Source organism: Sinohyriopsis cumingii, chromosome 4, assembly GCF_028554795.1.
Source record: "Sinohyriopsis cumingii isolate HCF-2022 chromosome 4, ASM2855479v2, whole genome shotgun sequence".
Classification (NCBI taxonomy): Eukaryota; Metazoa; Mollusca; class Bivalvia; order Unionida; family Unionidae; genus Sinohyriopsis; species Sinohyriopsis cumingii.
Window position 1 is genome coordinate 102,499,239 of NC_142964.1, and position 23,296 is coordinate 102,522,534.

General features: G+C 35.6%; 1 protein-coding gene across 2 annotated transcripts in view; it reads right to left on the minus strand.

Moving 5' to 3' along the window:
* Positions 1-7,325: 7,325 nt before the first annotated feature.
* The window catches only part of LOC149801799 (uncharacterized), a 66,527-nt gene continuing 50,556 nt past the window's right edge, over positions 7,326-23,296 (minus strand). For both annotated transcript variants that reach the window (XM_089956145.1, XM_089956144.1), the window contains 2 exons: positions 23,165-23,293; positions 7,326-19,306 (listed from right to left, as the gene is read on the minus strand). In XM_089956145.1, the coding sequence (XP_089812271.1) occupies positions 17,526-19,306; positions 23,165-23,293 (1,910 nt within the window). In that variant the 3' untranslated portion in view covers positions 7,326-17,525. The remainder of the gene's footprint in view (positions 19,307-23,164; positions 23,294-23,296) is intronic.

The following is a 23,296-nucleotide window of genomic DNA, read 5'->3' on the forward strand; positions in this document are numbered from 1 at the left end:
AGTATCTAGGATGGTAGTCAAAAATAAAGTCCCTAGGATGGTAGTAAAAAAAAAACAACTATCTAGGATGGTAGTAAAAAATATAGTCTCTAGGATGATAGTAAAAAAAATAAAGTCTCTAGGATGGTAGTAAAAAAAATATAGTCTCACGGATGGTAGTCGTCAAAAAAAGTATCTAAGATGGTAGTAAAAAAAATCTCTAAGGTGATAGTCATCAATGAAGTCCCAATGATGGTAGTAAAAAGAAGGTCCCTAGGATGGTAGTAAAAATAAAGTCCCTAGGATGGTAGTAAAAAAAACAACTATCTAGGATGGTAGTAAAAAATATAGTCTCTCGGATGGTAGTAAAAAAACAACTATCTAGGATGGTAGTAAAAAATATAGTCTCACGGATGGTAGTCGTCAAAAAAAGTATCTAAGATGGTAGTAAAAAAAAAATCTCTAAGGTGATAGTCATCAATGAAGTCCCAATGATGGTAGTAAAAAATAAGGTCCCTAGGATGGTAGTAAAAACACAACTATCTAGGATGGTAGTAAAAAATATAGTCTCTAGGATGGTAGTAAAAAATATAGTCTCTCGGATGGTAGTAAAAAAATATAGTCTCTAGGATGGTAGTAAAAAAAAAGTCTCTAGGGTGATAGTCATCAATGAAGTCCCAATGATGGTAGTAAAAAAATGAAGTCCCTAGGATGGTAGTAAAAAATAAAGTCGCTAGGATGGTAGTAAAAAACAACTATCTAGGATGGTAGGCAAAAATAAAGTATCTAGGATGGTAGTAAAAAAAATTATCTAGGTAGGTAGTCAAAAACAAATTATTTAGGATGGTAGTCGTCAAAAAAAAGTATCTAAGATGGTAGTAAAAAAAAGTCTCTAGGGTGATAGTCATCAATCAAGTCCCAATGATGGTAGTAAAAAATAAAGTCCCTAGGATGGTTGTAAAAAAAAGTCGCTAGGATGGTAGTAAGAAAACAACTATACAGGATGATAGTAAAAAATAAAGTATCTAGGATGGTAGTAAAAAAAAGGAGGATGGTAGTCAAAAATAAAGTATCTAGAATGGGAGTCAAAAATAAAGTGTCTAGAATGATAGTCATAAATCAAGTCCCCATGATGGTAGTCAAAAATAAAGTCCCCAGGATGGTAGTAAAAAATAAAGTATCTAGGATGGTAGTCAAAAATAAAGTATCTAGGATGGTAGTCAAAAATAAGGTATCTATGATGGTAGATTCTCACTAATATCCATTTAGTATGCCGGTAATCCAACTCAGTTTAGATCTTGTCAAGATAAACCTTATGTTAACCTATATTACTAGATATATTTTTCTTTATATTTCGTAAATCTGTTATTAAATAAGTATCCATCAGCTAAAATAATCAAGGACAAGCTAATTTCATCTCCAAAATGTGTATTTCACTATTTAGTGAACTATTTAAAGACCCTGTTGATATATAAAACAAAGCAAGTTTTATCAAAATATATTCATAAATCAAATCTCATAAGTGTCCACAAGGCAGCCAGTCAGAGTTAAGATCATCTCATTAACTTATCAGGAATTGATTTGGATGGTCATATCGAAACTGGACTTCAAAAGACTTCTAAACGGAAAGTCTCGTAAACATGTAGTTTTCATGGGGAGACTTCTTCTTATGATGAATAGATGGTATTAACAGAAACTGGTGTCGATATGATAACAAATACGGCCACCAAGACAACTATCATCAAAATCGTGGTATCACACTATTCGTCCTAAGTGGAAAGTCGTATCAGCATAAGGTTTTCACCTGAAGACTTCTTATGGTGTCCAAGATGAATCTAAATGAATGGATACCGATCTGACGTTCTGCATGATCATTATGATGGCCATCTAGAAAATCTTGTTATCACTACTCCTCTTCAGCACATGGATATATTCATAAAGCGTTTCACCAAAAGAAATCTTATGGTCCAGTTAGACATCATAAAAAGTGTTTTGGTGAAATCAGAATGTCGATATGACCAGCCAACTGGAAGAAGTAGAGATAGCAAGATTTTCAATATGGTCGGATCCAATCATTTTCATTTAGAACCAACTAGGCATCATAAGAAATATTTGTGTGGAAACCTCCATGCTGATATGACCGCCGTTGTGGCCATAGTTGACGTCAGATAGATACCATTTTTATGTTACACCAACTATACATCATAATAAGTCTTCTGGCGACCCCCCCCCCCCGGTCAAAAATATTACGTTTCATTCAGGTGTACCAATAACTAAACTTTTAAGATGGCCACTGTGGCGTCACATTGGATATCAGATCGGCTACATTTTCATTTAGAACTATATACACACCATAAAAAGTCTTTTAGAAGATAAGAACATGTAAATATAACCATCCATTCAAGAGAAGTAGCGATAACATGATAATGGCAATCGGAAACACATCATTTTATATTAGGACCAGTAAGACATAACAAGGAGTCTTCTAGCGAAAATCCCAGGTCAGTATGCCGTTTTATTCAGGAGGAGTGGTGATAGCAAAATTTTCAAGGTAGCCACTGTGGTGGCCATATTGAATAACAGGTTGTTACCATTTTTTCATTTAGGACCAAGCAGACATGACAAGAAATCTAGTGGTAAAAACCACATGTTAATATGACCTTCCGTTCAGGAGAAGTAGCGATATTAAAAAAATTAAAGATGGCAAATGTGTCAACCCTAGTAGACACCGGGTCGGTCCCGTTCTGATTTAGGACCAACAAGTCATCAAGAGAAGACTATTAGTGAAAATCCCATGTTGATATGACCAACCACTTGGAAGAAATAGCGATAAAAAGATTTTCAAGCTAATTGTTTTTACATGTTATCATAAAACTTTTATCTTAACCTTCTTAGCATTGTAACACTAAACTATGAAAAAATTGACATTCTGAGTAACTTCTCAACATTTTTTTAACATCTTACAAACAAGCAACCGTGTGCAAGTTTCTTGAAACCGCCATAAGGATGGAGAAGTAAATATAGACAGGTTGGATCCTACGTTATCTTAGATAAAATAACATTAATTTTGGGAAATCTGATTCAGCACACTGATCAGTTATACCGTTTTAGGTATGTTTGCTTATTTGTCTGACTAGATGTGGGCATCTTGTTGATTTCACAATCTCCTACTTAATTATTCGTGATTTTCTGAAAGAAGCTGAAAGACTATCTTCATATGTTTTTGTCAGTTTTGTTTCTTTTTATTTGTGAACACTTAAAGGAGTCTGAACTAATAAAATTTAGATGAACAATGTTCCAAGTGTGATATATTAATATTTTGATTAAAAAATATCATGCCAAATCTCCTAAATCTTCACTCTAGGCTTATCACGAGTATGTAATAGCATAATTGTAATGTGGCCTGGACTTATCACGAGTATGTATGGCATAATTATAATGTGGCCTGGACTTATCACGAGTATGTATGGCATAATTGTACTGTGGCCTGGACTTATCACGAGTATGTATGGCATAATTGTACTGTGGCCTGGACTTATCACGAGTATGTATGGCATAATTATAATGTGGTCGTGTTAGTTTTCTTTTCTTATCAAAAGGCTTAGCTCGTTAGCAAAAGTTAAATAACACCGAATCAAAGCACCGACAGCTAAAATACATTATCTGAAGGAGAACTATTTTTGATGAATTCCATTTCTTTGATGGAGCTACACATTCCTAAGATCTGGTTTAACTCTCAGACTAGAGAAACGTTCTGGTGATAAATTTATAAACAACCATGACAAAAAATGTCTTCTACACCAACACGCTTTTCATCTGGAGTTTAAGTTATGAAAACAAAATATTAACAAAGTGTGGATTCAGACTGTAAAGGCTAAATGTGCATGTGTGACACTCAGTGCAGATAGGAAAGGTCAAGTGTCGTTTGTTCTGTGCATTTCCCACAAATATATCCTATCCTAAACCAGAAATGTATTTGTAAACTAGATGACTTAGTTTTTCTTTAATATTGCAACTTCACTAAACATAAAATATGAACTAGAGTTGATGGTAATGGTTGCATTGCAAAGGACACAGCTCTCCACAATTTACTTGGAACAGCCATAACAAAACAACTTCTGTTGCAAAACCTAAGTTTGGAAGAAGAGTGCTCAGGAGCCATAACTCTTCCAAATGATGATGTGAAAATTTATTCCAGCTCTCAGCAGTATAAAGGTGCATTAGAACTTGGCCTGAAATGCAATATTCCTTGGTGAAGTCATTATGTGCAAAGCGAAGTTTGGAGGGCAAGCAATAATGAGCCATAACGCTCCTAAATAATGTTAAATACTTGAAATAAATCAATTCAATGTCTCATTAATATAAAGCAACATGCCTAATTTCATCGAAATTCATCAAAACCTATGCTAATGAGGTCACAATGCCGGAAATCAAAACTCGAAGATGTCACCAATCTTAATTCACATGCCATATTGGGCTGTAATCAAATCATTTTGGTAAAGTTATCTGTAAGCATTTAGTCAGGGGTCCACAACTGTTACAAGAAGACTAAACCCTTACGAGGTGTATACAAGTCTATCAGATAATGTTCATACCAGCATGCATCAGGATATGGTTCCTGAGCTATGCCAGTTGCAACGAATATTCCATGTGAAGGAAAGTTCTTCTCAAGTGTCATAACTCTATCGAAAATGAAGCTAACATGACAAAAAAGGTAAGTGGTTACACAAATCCTTTGTAGTGAAGGTGTAATATTAATATGTAAAGGTCAATAACGCTAAAATACAAGGGCTACTCGAAAGGACTGATGCTCGACTGGAAGAAAGGGAATTCAAGATAAGACCATTTCTTCCTTTAAACTGTCGAGTGATGAAAATGTCGCCGATATACTTCAGCGATAACAATTTTTCAAATTAGCTGTTACGCTGCAGATACAAAGTGTCAGTTCTGCACCATTTACATTTATGACAAAACAGACATTACAATTCTTTTGGTGAAAATCTTACTTCAAAATGACCATCCATTCTGGGTGAATAGTGACAACACTTCTTTTTAGGACAGATGTTATGGCAGCCATATTGGATATACAACTGGACCCATTTTCATCTAGGACCAACATAGTATAGTAAGTATACTGGTGAAAATCCCATATTAATATAACCATCTATTCGGGAGACGCAGAGATAAGAATATTTTCAAGATATGACATTCGTTTAGAAGGACTAGCAATAACAAGATTTCCAAGATAGCTGCTGTGGCAACTATCTTGGATTCAGATTGGCACCATTTTCATTCCAACCAATCAGGTTTCAAAAGAAGTCTTGTAGTGAAAAATCTTGTCTTGATACTATAATCCACTCATGAGTAGCTATAACAAGACTTTCAAGGTTGTCAATGTGTGGTGGCCATATTGTATGTCAGATCGGCACCATTTTCATTTAATACCGACCTGATCTCATACGAAGTCTTCTGGTGAAATCTCCATGCTAATATGACTTTCTGTCCAGGTACAGTTGTAACAACAAGATGTTAAAGATGGTTACCATGGTGACCATATTGGATGTTAGATTGACACTATTTTCTTTTAGGACCAACTAGATATCATAAGAATTTTATTAAAAACCTCTGTTGAAATGACCATCCACTCGGTAGGAATAGCGATAATAAGATTTTCATTTAGGACCAACAAGAGCAGAAGTAGCGACAAGAAAATATGCAACGTTAGGAGTAGCGATAATGAGATTTGTAAAACGGTTGCTATGGTAGCTATAATGAACATCTGATCAGCACCATTTTCACTTAGTACCAAGTAGGCGTTGGGATGAATGTGTGTGTTAAGTATCAGGGCAGTCATCCAAGTAGTTCAGGAGGAGTAGTGAAAACAAACTTGTGCTAACGGTTGGATAAATGACAAAGCGACCAATAAGACATCTTAAGTCTTTAACTAAAAACCACAAGCTGATATGACCAACCACATAAAAGAAACAAGATTTTCAAGATGGCTACCGTGGTGGCCATATTGGATATCAGATAGGACCATTTCATTTTGGACTAACTAGATATCACAAGGCTTTGAGTGAAAATATAATAATGATATGTCAATCTATTCAGGAGAAGTAGCAATAAAAAGATTTCAAGCTGGCTGCCATGGTGGCCTTCTCAGATGTCTGATGAACATTTTCAGCTATGACCAATTTGACCACAGGATGAATACATGTGTAAAGTCTCATGGTAATCCTCCAAACAGTTTTGGAGGAGTAGCAATAACAAACTTCTTGCGCTAACAAATGGATGGTTGCAAGCAAAAGACCATCCCATAATCTCTCCTGGTTTATGATCTACTGAGATATAAAAAAATTATCCTACTAAAGCAAACCCCTTCAAAACCACATATTTTTTGTAATAGGCAATTCACATACCCAATGACATTTTCTTAAAAGCAAAGCTACGCTGGTGACGAGCAATATCCCACACGAAAATATTAAATCAGTCGTCAAAGGCCATAACTACTGAAGATGGAGCTGATGAGGGAAACGGTGTATAAAAGGCTCTTCTAGGACTCAGAGACAATATATACACCAAAACTGTATCAGAATAAGTTGAATGGTTCCTAAGCTACGCTAGCTACTATGATCTGTTGTTATAGTAACAGAGATGTAAAACTGATGGTTATAGGGCAATATCTCTGTAAAAATTCGATCTGAAATGATGATGCATTTTAAATTGCACATTTAAATGTAACAGGCAATTCACCTACCAAAAGGCATCAAATATTTTGGAAAGGTCACAAAGTTATGCTTGTTACAAAGCAACATACAATATGAAGATATTATATAACTTAATATTCAGGAGCCACAACTCTAACCAACTAAGGAGTCAAAACCCACAAAAAGTACAGCTAGATCTATTAGATAATATGTACACCAAATTGCATCAGAATCAGCTAATTGATTCCTAAGCTTCACTGGTTTCAAGGCTCTTTTGTAGTGGAGATGTAATACTAAAGAAAATAAAATGCAATAAGTTGATCAAAATTGGAACTACACAAAGAAAACCTTAAAAAAGACACTTCTAAATGTAACTGGCGATCCAACTGCAAAACAGCATCCTTGTGTATGGATTGCAGAACTATGCACGGATACACTGGGGCACTCTGTGATTACACTATACTCCTGCATCTCGATTAATTACATCTTTCGAGTCCTAAAATATCTGACAAAAACTCTGGTTTCAAGATATAGTTCCACTTTCAAAAGATTCCTTAAATTTCATAAAAACCCTAAATATGTGTAATAATGTTATGTTTAAAGACAGTTTTCAATTTCTATTACAACTGAAGTCTGGCAAAAGGTTTCAAAACATGCTTTATTCAATGTATCGTCACATGTTGCACAAACATATTGGTGCTAGATTTTAGTTTCGTATGTACTCAAAGTTAAGCCATTTTATTCAAGCAAAACTATGCTCTTATTCTGATAAGAGTATATACAATTTAATGAACACAGAAATAGTACTATCTCTGAAGAAGACCCACTCAAAAGAAAATCAAATGTGACATGTTTGAAAATCAATCAGTGAGCGCACTGGAAAGGATTTCTATAATATTAAGCTTACATTCAGAAAAGTACACCCAACATAAACACTTCCAAGTAAATACTGAATTGGAAAATGAAGCCTTTCGAGACAACTACAGACTCTCTTACTGTCAAAGCCATAATTTATTTAGCAAATTTTAACACTGAGCTTAATCTAAAAAATCTTTAATACTGACCTAAGATAGGGTGTGGATAGATCGATGTACAGACATGCAAACAGATGCAAAAGTTATCACTATGCCGAATTCCACCAAGGCATGGTCAACATAAATTATGGCTGGACTTTTACTTACGTGCATATTCACACTTAGATATAAAAATATCCATTAACATTTAGTATTGCATTGTGTAGAGTGTGTCGGCAAAGACGACTTTGCTATCTACCAGAACCAGTAGTACTACACAGAATGTGTATGCATTTAGCAGGCATAATTTTAGGAAGGGATTTGTCCATACTTGGCAGGCATGTTGCAGGTACATACTATATGTACTCGCTTATAAGTCAAGACCAAATGCAAACTGCAGACCCAGATCAGTCATTGCATAATGCACCAGCATATCTGGGTCTGTACAGTTTGTTACGAGTAGCCAGTAGAGCAAACAATGACCATGAGTTGCAGGCACATTATGCTACTGCAGATCCGGATCTTTATTGTTTACAGTTTGCCTCAACTTATAAAGGAGTATATATGGTAGCTTTGCCTTTTCTTATACTTAAATTGGCCCAAATAAACTACCCAATTAATCTATCTGTGTATGCAAATTTATTCCTCAACAGTATGATAGTGGGGTCAAATATCATAGGTAAGAATGTGTTTTTGTACAGTCAGACAACTCTGTAGTATTTTTAGAGGTAAAATTAATTCCACCTACTGCTAATTCATACTTTCCCTTTCCAGGATGGAAATTACGTACAGCCACATTAGAAAATTCCATCCCCTATTGGACATAAAGTTCCAGAAAGTCTGGCCTCAGTACTCATGTCAAGCTCACTATTCTCCTATTCTGGGTGGCTTAATATGCTTTACACCATCACTGGTGTGCTGCTCCTACCTCATAGGGGGTGCGTGACTCACTCTGCCAAAAGCAGGCTAAAGTCTTGGAGAGGATGCTGCTCCTCCCTCATGGGGGAGGAGGGCAACTCACTCTCTGCCCAAGTATATCTGCCCTTGGAAGATCCTGGACTGCTGAGAGTACAGAGAAGGATCCTATATTCCCTTGGGAAGAGTTTTCTTCTTTCTAGTCCCAAGGAACTCAAAGAAGGAAACCCTATGCTCCTGATGAGAAAGTAGGACCTTTCTACCTGCCCTTACAAGTTCACCTACTTCCACCAAAGTCCTATACCTCATCTGAATATAGACAACTGAAGAGATAACCATCCTTGCACTGTGAACTAGTGCAAAACATTCAGGTCTGGTGCATATCCCAACGGGCTTTTATATGCCCACATTTATCCCATCCCTGTGCAACATTTATTCCTGCAAATAAAAAATTTCTGCAAGAATAATAAATCAGAAATATTGGTGGTGATAATGAATGGCACAAGACTCTCCGTCATGATTTGGGGGACTGACTAGGTCTGTGTTCTTTTTAATTCTAGACTTTCAGACACTTTCCATTTAGCTGAATGGAAATTTCTGACGTGGATGAGAGTATTCTCCATCCATGAAAGGTAAGCAAGGAAATGGTAATCTATTGTTGGTATCAAAACTGACATACCAAGCTTCACATTTAAAATTCAGATTCAGAACTTTTCTGCATATGAAAACCAGTGATGTATTAATGAAGACACTGACCTCTATCTTGTTTTGTGTGGTGTGTGGTGTGGTTTAGATTTTTAACGTAGCTTTAACAATTTTTCAGTCATATCGCTATGATGTCTGCAGTGTGACAGTTTATAGTGATATGTAGCACTGAGGCATCATGCCGCAGACATGTAGCATGATGTCCCACCCAGTCACATTATCATGACTCCAGGCCAACCAGTCCTAACAGTAACCTCTTAATGCTGAGCACCAAGCAAGGCAGCTGTTAGTACCACTTTTGTAAGTCTTTGGTATGACTCGGCTGGGGTTCGAACCTCCCGCATCTGAAGTGGACGCTCTAACCACTAGACCAATGGAGCAGTTATCTTGTTTTGTATTTTATGCTTAAACTCAAGGAAATTCAACATAATGAAAGCCTAAATGAACAAGGTAGCCTTAACAGCAGACTTAAGCGTTAATCTTGATATTATTCTGCAGCTGAATAGTACTTGATCTCTTACAGGAATATCACTGTAAATTACAAACTGCAGTATGAACACAATTTTGCAAAAACAATCTTTTTATAATAAAGTGTTAAGCAGCAGTTAATAACACTTTTTATTATATATTTCATAATGAGATACTGATAAATATCACTGGGAGAAAAATTATAATTGCCACAATGGTGATTGGCAATATCACTTTCGGAACTACTTTCTTTTACCATTTAAGTAGTATATCTGACCTTATGTAAGTTCTTCAGACCTTATTTCCTATTTTATTTTGTCTTCTTCTTTTCCTTTTCTCTCCTACCAAGTATCTCTCTCCCCATCAGAATGGATAGATTTTAAAGTGTGTCAACACTGTTGACCCTCTATATACATTCAAGTAAACAATGAAAAGGCGCCGTCAAGAATGCATAAAAATGAACCTCAAACATAAAAGAGCAGACCTCAAATACTAGTATTAACTTTTTTTATAATTAGTTTTGTACATGAATCATGTAAATTGTCAGTGGCGGAATTTGCATGACCTGTTACCATTCGACATTTGGTGTCACTCATACATTATCATATACCTATTACACTCAACAACATTTCTAAAAACTTAATAATTGTTTTAGCAGTGATTTTAACTGTCATCACAGTCATAATAATATCTGAAAATGATGGAGAAATTAGGCCTTGATTAGTAATGAGTGCAAACCAATGACTGCAAGTCTACCATCACACAAAAATGAATGACTGAATGCAGAAATAAATGTTTAAAAAATGCAGCCCAAATCCTCACAGATAAACTCACAATCATTGAACTCTGTTGTTTAATGTTACATGGAAGCCTGTTGGAGTGTTATATCATGCTGCTATGGTATACACACCCCTGCAAGACTCTCTGTATAAATCTGGGCAGAAAAATGAGTTAACGAAAATAATATTCTCTTTGTTTTTACATGAAAACATTCATCAGACAAAGTACACAATTTGAAGCATTATATGTACAATCAAAATTTGTAAAAAGTTTCTGTCCTAAAAGTAATGTAAAATTTTGGAACTGCTTTCTACTGATGTAGCAATGGAACTGTTTATTACACTGACATAGAATGGAGAAGTCCATGCAAATTTGAGGTTTTTGCCTGAAAAGATATATTATAAAGAAAAACAGACTTTTGAGGAAATATTTGGCAAAATTTCACTTGTGTTGAGGAATTAACTTTTATTAATCCTGTGTGCCATGTTATTGTGTCATGAGGTTGAAACCTACTTGTGAGCTACCTAACATCAACATCATTTATGATATACCAAACTGGGTGGTATTTCAGAAAAGTAGCGAGATGTAGTTCTACAATTCAATTTTGTTGACATAATGAGAAATTGAGCATTCTCAATGATGACAAGAATATCTAATAGTAAGAACTGTATCTTGAAATCTCTGGAACTAAGACATTCTTTTCAATTATGTATTGTAAGTAGATGGAACAAATTAACTCCTTGAATGTGCTTCGTAATTTCATTCTTAACAATGCTGGACACAGCCTGTTGTTGTAGATGTGTCTGTATATTTGTACATAAGACATATATATAATTTTTTATGTTTAAAATACTTTTATTTTATATCTATATTTTAATTAGATGTATGGCCTATGTAACCTTGGAATAAAGATTTCTTATCTTTATACCAAAATTGACTGGTTTTGGAACTGAAGTTTGTGTCCATATTTTAGATCTTTAGGCCTGAGATTAAGCAGACCAGCCCAACTGCAAATGGACAGGTGAACCTAAGCAAAAAGTAGGATACATTTGAGGTCTGGAATAAAAAGTGGCCAGGACACAATAATCGTTGGTCCAATACACACAAAAAACTAAAAAAATTACATTTCTCCACATGCATGAGTGAAACAATAAAAAATGTCTTTTATACAACAAGGCATCTGGCTAAATAAAAATCACTCAGAAGCAGACGTATTTGCATGCATTCAGAAGTAAACCCAAAAATGCATATCCTACCCTTGAAAATGAAAAGAAACTCCAGGGGTGAACAAGTTAAACTAAAGCATTAAAACTTCCGTCAGTAGAAGCAGCTTTACTATGCAACAGTCACCTCCAGTTTCAAAGTTCCTACCAGTTATACAGACTCTACATAACAAGAAATCACGTTACATAACTAAAATGAAAACTCATTTTTCCTATGCTGACATTTTGTTTCTAATCTGATGCAAATGTTCATTCTGGCAGCAACTTTGTAAAAGGCATGACAGATTTGTGAACTTAAAAGACATTGAATGAAACCTTTAAGCATAATAATTATGTACAACAAAAATATCAGAATTTGCATTTGTACAGCTCATAATCATTCAACAATCATATCATTAATTTAAAATTGCTGCTAATTTTGAAACATGTAAAAGACTTAACTTTCAAAACCTTGAACAAGATTTCCCACAAATATGAAAAGAACCACAATGTAGCAATCCTCCCCCGCTGGTCTTGTTAAGTTTAGGTACTACAAATTAATAGGATATTGTGTGATGGGGTGGGGGTTATTAGTTTCAAAGAACAATGGATTGATAGGACCTCTCATTCAGAACAACTTCAGGCTTTTCAAACAAAAATCCACCTCGGAAATACTTCAATGAAGTGATGCTGCATGAGAAGGGGAAATAAATGTAAAATGGCTCAAACCAAAGTCAAATGCTGAACTATGCAATGTAAATTAGTACCGTAATAAAAATATTATAACTTCTGGGGACTGTTCATGCAAGTTAAGTAAAATCAAGTTTTTGAACAAGCTTAAACTGGAAAAGAAAAACATATTCTGGACATTAGAAAATCACCTAAATCAACAGGTGGCTGTAATGAATGCTCCAATGATCTGTGATACCCTATAATGTCAATTTGTGCAATGCTCATGCATTTGCAGCTTCTGCATTATTTCGAAGATGTTTTTCCAATCACTGTTGAAAAAGCCCAAGCATGTTCTGACTATAAAACCCTTAACACATAACGTTTAAGAGGCATGTCCAGACTAAGTACCAATCAAAGTATGATATTTGTTAATATTAAAAACAACAGTTGATAAAAACAAAATGAATTCACAGTATTATGTCAGTCTGAAGAATAATATATCTTTGAAAGATGAGGTACTATTCTGGCATATTGTAATTAACGAAGTTTGGGCACATGATATATACACGAGTACCGGTGATGTATGAAATATATCAAAGGAGTTAAATAATATCATAATTAGGTGCTCTGCTGTTTGTTATCGAGATGTATGTTATATTATTCAAACTGTAACATCAAATTTTTATTTGTTTAACAGGATTTTAATGCCGAATAAACTCAATAAGTGCTGAGATATTTCAATGCTCAAAGAAATTGCCTTGTGACACTGTTATACAGTAAAACAAAGTAATGTATTATATTTCTAATGTTACATTATAGCACGTTTGGATGAAATTCCATGCTTCATATTTAACAAAAGCACATTACTGACCACATCAGTTACATCTAATTAAAGATTATACAATTCAAGATCTGGAACTACCATATATACTCGATTATACGTCAAGTCAAATTGCAAACAAAAAAGATCCTGATCTGTAATATCATTTAATGTGCCGGCAGATCAGGATCTATGTTGTTTGTTCTACTTATTACCCCTAACAAACTGTACAGACCCATATCTGCCTGCACATCATGCGCCGGCAGATCTGGGTCTGTGCAATTTGCAGTTGGACTCATCTTATAAGCAAGTATATGTGATACTAACTGTCATTGGTAGCTCTACCAATATTTGTTTGCCGACAGCAATATTCAAACACTCGTGAAGATTGACCAATAACTGTAAGGGAAATTTTTGGAATTACCGGATTTAAACAAGCAACATAATTTCTGTCAACTCATACAAGACCATGTTCTGAATGGGAATACCTTTTAACAATGTACAGTTCAGAATGAGGGAGGACTGTGGTACATTAAAGATCATCACACTTTCCATGCACCAAGACACAGCCTGGCCACTGATCAGGGTGTATACATATACAGCTAAGAATTCTCAAAACAATTTAAACTTTGTGTAGAGGTAACTAATTAGCTAAACAGTCCAACTTCATGCAAACCATTTACTCACAGTAAGATTGATCAATAAAACTGTCATATCAACAGATGATTTCATGGACCTGTGCCATAAAACGCTAAACCAAACATTTGTAGGAGACCTGCAGAAATTGGCTCTAGAATTGCATTATTTGGATTTATAGGACTAGAATGAAACTGGGAACCGAGAACCATATCCATATGACACCATCGCCTTTGACGAAATGATGGAAGTGAAGAAACCCTGTTTCAAAATGCAAGGGCAAAGTTTTAACCAAATGAGGCAAAAAGTTAGGTCAAATTTTGTCAGAAAATGTTGCAAATTTAACTAATCTTGATCTGAACCCAGAAGATCTTTCAAAAGTTATCGAGCAGAAATGAAATTCTCAACCAACAAAAATAACTTGTGCGGATCTGACAGATGGATGGAAATAGGCAACACTATATGAATCAACACAGAAAAAACAGGTGCAACCAATGGTCTATTGCATGCATCCAGCCAATCACCTGGTTTTATCCAGCTACATTTACACCATACAGGTAAATTTAAAAATTGCTATCCATTCCATGCCCTGGAGGATGCCTGCCACTGAATATGTCATGGCATAAAAATGATCAGTCTTCTGTAATGTATGCCCATGATTATACAATAAAAGATTAAAATAGAAATTATAGAAATAAAGGATTGCAATGGCACAAACACTTTAAAGCAGTAGTTAAACATGGATTGCTGGGGGCTAAAGAAAATATGGCTAATTACTCCATTACAATTAATGGTATTTGTTAATCATTTAATAATGAAGAGTTACATTTGTAAAAGTCTCTACATGATTTACCAAAAATCCTCACAAGAATAAAGAGAAAAAAGAAAGAAAAACACCTGACAAGAAGAAATTGTAAAGTGTGTACATGTTGACTACCGATTTCATTTTTTTTCTAAAATAAAGTTTTATGTATGGCACATTTTCTATATGACATTGCATAAAGAAAACCTGAATATTGAAGAAATGGAAGAAGATAAGCCACTGATCATATTTAAGTAAATGCATTACAATTACACCTGACTCCCATAGAAACATCATCTTTAGTTCCTCAAGAACAGGTACCTTAGTAATATCAGTATTTGTCAAAACAGTCAATCAACTACTAAAACGAAAAACAAAACAAAATAGCTCAATTTCCCCAGGAAAAAGGATGCAAAACCTTAACTGACAAGACAACAAAATTTTTTAATAGTTTTAAAATCTGGATAAAATTACAGTTAATCTATTTTCAAGATCAGGTATAATGTAATACAGTTTAGTCAGATCCGATGTATCATTTCTCCTTAAGAAAATAAAAACTGATCAAAACTCTAATTTCTTTCCTGAGCTGGCACTATTATCCTGACATAATATGAAAATCAGTGTACTACTAACGTGTTGATAAACTGTACACATCTTTACAGCATGCAACTCTTGCTATTCATCTCAAGTGAACAGGCCATTTCCAATACCTGGCTCATACTGACCTTTCATTTGGAAATGAAAGGACAAAATTGTAATCTGACAGCACTAAACACCACTTCCCATTATAGAATGCTTGCTAACTTACAAGCCCTCCTATAAATAACATGGGGGCAGAAGACTTTTCATATAGTATCATGAATGTCACCCTGTGTTTCATAGTCATTCATGTAGATAACTTAAGTTTGTAGCAGAAACCATTTTTCTTTTCAGTAGTTGTGACTTTGCCCTTTGACCTTGGAACCCAAAACTGATTTTATTTTACTTTAAGTGCAAGGCATCTAGATTGGTCCCCATTTGTGATGAAGAACAAATATTATTGGTGGAAAATATTTTTCTTTCATCAAACAAAACGACTTCAATGTTTCATCTCAAGCTTATCAGGGTTTTTTTCTATACCCCAAGAGCAAGCCATCCACAAAGTCTGGTAACTGTGGACGGTGGAAAGCTCAGGTTACTGTGCAGAAATTATTCATCTTTTTTCAGCCAAAGACCCCGACTTTTGACCCTTCGGTCAAGAAATCAACAGGGTCATGCTTTACCTCAATTACCAGTCATCCACAAAGTTTGGTAAATACAGCTGGTGGAGAACCCCAAGTTAATGAGTGGAAACCTTTATAATCTTTCCACCCGACACTTTGACCTTTAGTCCCCAAATCAATAGGTGTCTCATTTACCATAAGCGCAAGTCATTGACAAGGTTTGGCAACTGCCAACAGTGGAGAATTCAGGCTTTTGTGTCGAAACTATATTTCTTCCTTCAAAGGTTACCTGCTTTTGACCTCTGAACCCAAAACCAATAGGACTGTTCCTTGTTCCTAGTGCAAGCCATCCATAATGTTTGGCAACCCGAATTACTGCACAGAAACAAAACTGGAACAATGGTGATGGACTAACATCACAACATAATATACTCCTATGGTGAGCATATACAAATGGCAAAATTAGGCCCTGATTTGCTGAATGTGAATAAAATTATCAGAGTTGGTACATGAAAAGCTTAATATATCATCATATTAGCAAATTTGAATCACAAATCACATTTTGTTATATTTTCCTTTTTAAAACTGTCATTTTTAATGTCCCACTAAAGACGGCATCCAGTCATTTAAACATCATCAGATGGTTACAATTTCATACCAAAATGAGCACATAAACAACCCAACTAGAACTTTAAGTTTCACTAAATATGTGATCCAATACGGAAGTACAATTCCAGGAAGATCAAGTTTCTGATTGATTGATAAACCTTTATTTTCTTTACATTTATATCAGAACAAAATGTTTACAAATTCAAGAACTTTTCCAGAACTGACAAGCAATTTTAAGCACTTTTCTAGTACTCTAGGAGTTGATCTCAAATTTAAAACCTTTTCAAGGTATGCAGCAAAATTAGAGCACTCAAGATGTTGTGAAACCTGCAGCACCAAAATCGGCAGGAATGGTCTCCCTTATTTCAATACATGGTAAATATTTGCATATATTCATGACTTGAAACATGCTATCATAAAAACAATTGTATTCTGAAAAAAGTTTACAAAATGCATATTAAAAATGATAAAAAATATACCATTCTGCTTAGGATAATTATGTACCTTGAATCTTCAAAGATTGGCCCCATAATGATAAAGATCTTCACTGATAAATATGTATTTGTAAACACTGGCATGACAGACTACCAAATCGAATAGGAAAAATGCCATTTTGCACAAAAATTTTAACAAATGCTTTTCAACTATTACTGTAGGTACATTAAAATTCAATTTAGAAAAAAGTTGCCATAGAAAACAATTCTTCCCACTGCCTACTACAAAGTAATGAAAAACAAAATGAGCATCACAAACATTCTGCACCCTGATCAGTTGACCTGGATTCAACATTCATCTGATGTTAATACATAAACATTTCACACAAATGCTCAACAATGCCAAGAATATTCCTTCTACATCTACAACAAATCTTTACATTCAAAGTTCATTCCTGTACCAAGTATTTCAACACCACCTTTTATATATCAGCAGCTCCACCATAAGGAGGCATTCAAACCTCACTAATATTTCCCACAAGTTGGTACAATCACTCTGCCAATGTATCTGGGAATCAAAGTCAGTATCTGTTTCCATAATAGGGTTGATTATAAGAACCAGGATACATCCTTTTAGGGGGTGGTGGTCTGTAAGGGTTCCCATAATAAGGGTCCCTTGAGTAATAATGTCTTGGGTCTCCAAATCTTGGCTGCCCAAGCTGCTCATACCCTCTGTTCGGAGTGTAAAAAGGTTCCCTGTTGTAATCCCATGAGCTTTGACCATCATGTAACTGAGGATCATGCAGGTCTCCATCCTCCCATCTGGTGACTGGCTCGATTCTATGTATAGCACTCCTTATACCAGCTATAGTGCTAATTTGCTGTCCGGTGGAATTGTCATTTTCTTCTACATCATTGTGCCCTAAAGTTTTGATTGGTTCCCCCACTGTGTCATTTGAACCAATCACACTGATTGAATTAGCTTCACTTTCTGTTGTTTCATCAGCCTGAGGTGTGATGGTTGTTAAGTTTGGTCGAACAGGATTTTGTGAGAACACATTTTGCCTTCCATTCTCCATCTTGTTATTATCCACAATCGGAGGAACAACTAGATTGGAGCCCCCTGTAGTTTTTCTCTTCAGCTTGGCTATGAACTCGGACTGTACATCACTGGAGTTTGCATCTACTCCAGCAGCTGGGCTAGAGATCTGAATCAGATTACTGGATTTCCTATCCCCAGTGGGTGGGGGTTGATTTGGGGGTTTGGGAGGAAAAGATGTTTCATCCTTGTTGTAATTCTTATCCTTCTCATCATCAATAATTGTCACCTCTTTTAAAGATGAAGATCTGTTACGAAGAATGCCCTTTGGTGGAGGTGGAAGGGGTTTGGGGGGAGGGGAGTTAAGGGGGACATGTGTTTCTTCCTCAGACTCCCATGACATCTGTCTGCCTAATAACTCTGAAGATGGAACTTGATCAACATAGCTACTTTGATGAGGCCCTGAAAGGCTCTGAGAAACTGACTCGTGGTATAATCCTTGTGACAGATTAGTAGGCTGAAAGCTGGAAGGAGGAGGAACACTGGGGTAATTCAAGGGAGGTGGGGGAGGAACACCCATTGAAGGAGAGGTGATTATGGTTTGATTAGGAGCTGGAGGAGGTACTCCTAGATTCTGTGGGGAGGTTATCTGTGGTCTGGGTGGAGCTGGAACTCCTTGTGGAACTGGTGTTGGCTGGTGCATCTGGGAATGTGGAGGCATTGGTGAATGTATAGACATGGCTACAGGAGGGGATGGGGGCTGGGACTGTGGCTGGGGAGGAACAGGGGGTGGGGGAGGGGGCTGGGGTTGATTTATTGCTTTCCATGCTGCCCAGCTGCTGGGTGGTTCCACAGGAGCTGGAACATTTGGCACAATCTGTGATGGCTGTGTTGTGACTTGACTGATGGGAATATTACCCTGTAGAGCTGCCTTCTGCTGGGTAACCTGAATCTTGACAGTGTTTGTCAAGAGAGACAGACTATGAAGAAAATTGGAACTACTAGAGGTGTTGGTTGTCTTGGTAAGAAGTTGACTAAGAAAATCTATTGGATTACTCTTTGCAGCTGGGGGTGGAACCGGCACTGGTGCTGCAGCTTGTGGCGAGGGCTTTGTCTCCTGATTTTCATCCTGCACAGGTGTGGAACATCTCTCGTCTGACAGAGGAGTGTTACTACCACCATCCTGATGTTGTGGGATTGCTGTTTGTGAGGAAGGTTTCGGAGGTGTGTAAGTTGCAATACTGCTGGCCCCAAAAACCTCTGAAGCTGTAACCATGGGTAGAGAAGTCAGCATACTGGCTATCCTGTTCTCAAGAATATTACCTGTGATTGAAAATCATAAATGATATTAATAATAAATATGATGAAAAATTATTTATTGATTTTCTTAAAGGCAAGATCATCATGATTTACATGGAATACAAAATTATTACCTCTGACCTCTAAGAGTCTTATAATTAGTTCAAAAGATTGGTGGTTCAAGCAGGAAAAGCTTTATATGCTTAAAGACATCTGCCGTGCCTTGAATGCTTGATCAAGCAGACATGACAGTTCAAGCTGATTTCTTTAAGACAATGACATTCTACAACAAAAAGAAATATTGACATGTAAAAAGGTAATTTTATAGATGAATACTATAGCTTTAAAACACTTATTTTACCTCCTCATCCTTCAGAAAAAACAAAAAAAAAAGAAACGTCTCTTCCTCTCTGATTTACTAACATATTGAAAAATATAATTTTTCCTGGCCAAGAGAAACAACTCCAATACAGTGCATTTTCAGGATGTTTAATTCCTATCATTGACAGAGTGACATGTTATAAATAATCTGGCTTTCATGCAGTAATATTTTATTCTTCCATAACATATATCAACTATTGATTTTTGTGTTTTATCAAGACACTCAGATTTACTCTTATTAACAGACCACAGATCTCCGAGATCACTCAAGTTTTAAAACTTTGCTTTACAGTGAAGAGCAAGAATGAGAGACACCATTTCTGTTGAGCTGCGTATTATTTAGCTACAGAAGAAAAACTTCAACACTGACATTATGGTCTGGATGATGGGCATACAGTCAAGCACATGGATGCCAAACAGAAACAGCTAATGCAGGCTTGTCAAAACTGCAATGGTAACACACTTGTTTTGCACCACTATAACCTTGAGTGTGAGCCAAGTTCCAACATATGTGAGGGTTAGTAGGTGCTCATTAGACTCATTCCACCTGGCTCTTACTTAGTTTCAAGAGAATTCCATCATAAAAGGGTCTGGTAAATTGTTACCAATATAATCATGATTCCCACGTTTTTCTAAATATAAATTTCCAGGTCTTTTCCAGGTTTTTTCCAGGATGAAATTTTTTTTTTCAAGGTTAACATATGACCATTAATAAATGGAATTAAAGAACATTTTGGATTATAAAACATTTATTTTCCAAATCTGAAGATGTTTCTCTTTCAAGACTCTCCAAAACATGTCGGAAAAGATAATAATGTACAACAACACAAAATGAGTCACACGAAAAAAATCTGACTATATTCTTATATATTGGCATTTAAAGCCATTTCAATGAACAGAATACAAATCCTAGATTTACTTTGCTGACATGCAGTATGTTGCTACGTGGAAACAACATAATGAGCATAAATTATTTTGTTTCCTTTCAAACCTTTAATTCTAAAGAATTCTAGAGCAATATATTTGTATGTTATACAAAGTAAACATTTCCTATCACAGTATGAAAAAAAAATCAATAAATGCAAAGTATTAAAATCTTATCTTGTAACGAAAAGAGTTTAACCCTGAATTTAAGTGTGCCAATAAAATCTCAAACAAGATCTTTCAACCAACATAAACTCCTTAAGACCATATGGTTAAAAAATTCCATCATTTAAAAACATTTACAAAAAGATTGATTTAAAGTTTGACAAAAGATCTTCAAAATTATATATTGTTGTATAAACAAGGACAGAAATTTCTTTAAAATCAAATTGTCTTCTTGTAGTTCAATAAACCAGTCCCAAAACCTATATTGATACATGGACTCTTATCGTTTCTTGATATATAATAAAAGGGACGACAATTTCCCATTTCTCCTGCGCTCTTTTTAAGATCCAAAAACCAATGCTTCAAGGTACATATCACTGTGTAATAGTTTTGCACCAAAGTTCAGCTCAGAGAGTCGAAATTTTCTAATTCGAGTTTCCTCCAAATATTCCAACCCCATTTTACACATTTGGTCATTTATGATGGAGTGTGGGTTCAGAGCAATTACATATTTAAAAAAATTGGAATCTGCCGCCACCATAAGATAGCTTACCAGCAGATCTATCAAACTTAAACTATATTATATTGACTTATAGCTGCATGAAATCTATAGGAAAATTTTCTCAAAAATGACAAGTATTATAGTCTTTATGTCTTTAATCCGCTGACAGACTAGACAAAACTTGGATTAGATGAAACTTGACCTGGTACTCGCCAAATGTGGTAATAGTCACATGGTTTCACAACTCTCACACAATGACATCGGACGTCCAATAGTCATGTGATATCAACAACAAACTTCTTTTTAATGTCATTGTACAAAATTTCAATGATATTAAATGAAAGGCTGGTAACTTTTGTAAAAACCAGAAAGAACATATAGTTCTCGACATATTTATTTCGAGAACAACTACAAGAAACTTGGCCAATCTGATTCATCAAGCAGAGTTGTCTGGATCCCTGCTTCGCATGCTCCGTGCATGAGAAAGCACATGTCAACCTGGTAGTCACGCGATACAACAAAACTCTGGAAGTTGGTCTCAGAATAAATATAGAGAATTTTGTGCTCTTTCATTTTTGTATTTTTATCACAACCAGTATACGACTTTCATTTAATTTTTTTCTACAATATTTGAAAATGACGGTTCTGCGATTCTGTGTGCTTGTGCGACTAGCAATCGAAATCGCTAGTACCAGCTCAAATTTCATCAATGCATTAGTTTTATTGTCTTTCAGCAGATTAAAGGCATAAGGATTTAATGCTCACAATTTCTGAGAAAATAAATAATTTTGATATTGATTTTATGCAGGTATAACTCGATTTAACGTTTAATTTGGCTAGCCAATCCGCAAAGCGGCTATGCTTTAAGGCCACCATATTTGCCTCTTGTGATTCTAGACTGGTTTTCATACCTTCCATATAAAAAGATACGGGTATCGAACTGTTTGTGACACAAAAAAGTCTACCAGACAAATCTAATCCACTGAGCATTTGGATTGTCTCAACAAATATATTTATGGAAAGCACCCAAATGATCATCACTACAACCTCCTAATATTCTCGCTAGAACCCAATAAATTTAACTCATGATCAGTTCAGTTACAACTCAACTGTGTAATTGTTTCGGATGTTAAGTTGAGGAGGAAAATTCCCATGTTTTTCCCGACTTTGGTCAATATTTGCAAAATTCAAGGACTTTTCCCGATTGGGAAAAAAATTATCATTTCTCCCGACTTTTTCCCGATTTCCCAGTAGCGTGGGAACCCTGTATAATGCACTTTGGCAAAACTTCATACAAGTGAAAAGTATGAAGACATCTCTCCCAATCTCAAAAATTTTAATATGCATAATTTGTCACAATCTTTAAAGCCATAATAAAACAGAATGCTTAACCCTTTCTCTCATCGAGTCTGTTGTATAGGAATTGAATTTAGACACTGAAATGTGCTTCCACTGAAATGTGTAAAGGTGTCCAAAAGTACTTATCCAAGGTAAACTGTTCATAAACTTAAGCACTTTGTAAACAGATGTAAATTCAGTGACCATGTTTCAATCGACCAAATATCCTGTCCATGAGTACATAAAATATTATCTCATATCATTTGGACGATAATGGATGAATCATTTCTTCATCCAAAGAAATATTTTCTTCATATATGGGAAAGCCACATTCTGGCATTGTAAGAAAAACTTGGTTGTTTACCAGACTCTTGTTTGGTGGAGATCTCATGACATATGAGCGAATGGTTTCTCCTTGCTCTCAAGCTTTCTCCAATGAAACGCACATGCCAACCAGGCCACTGTAAGAACAGAGTCACAGTCTGCTGAACAGTTGATGTAAAACACTTGAATTATAAAAAAATAAAAATGCTGGGGGGAAAAAAATGAAAATTATAATTTTTTTGTGATACCTGATGATGGAGGTGAGGAAGAGGATGAAGAAGAGTGCCTCCTGTAGTCATGTCGACTTTTCTCCCTTTCAGGACTGGCAGACTTCTCCCTGTTCCCATCAACAGCTGTTGGCGAGTAAGCTGGGGCCGCTG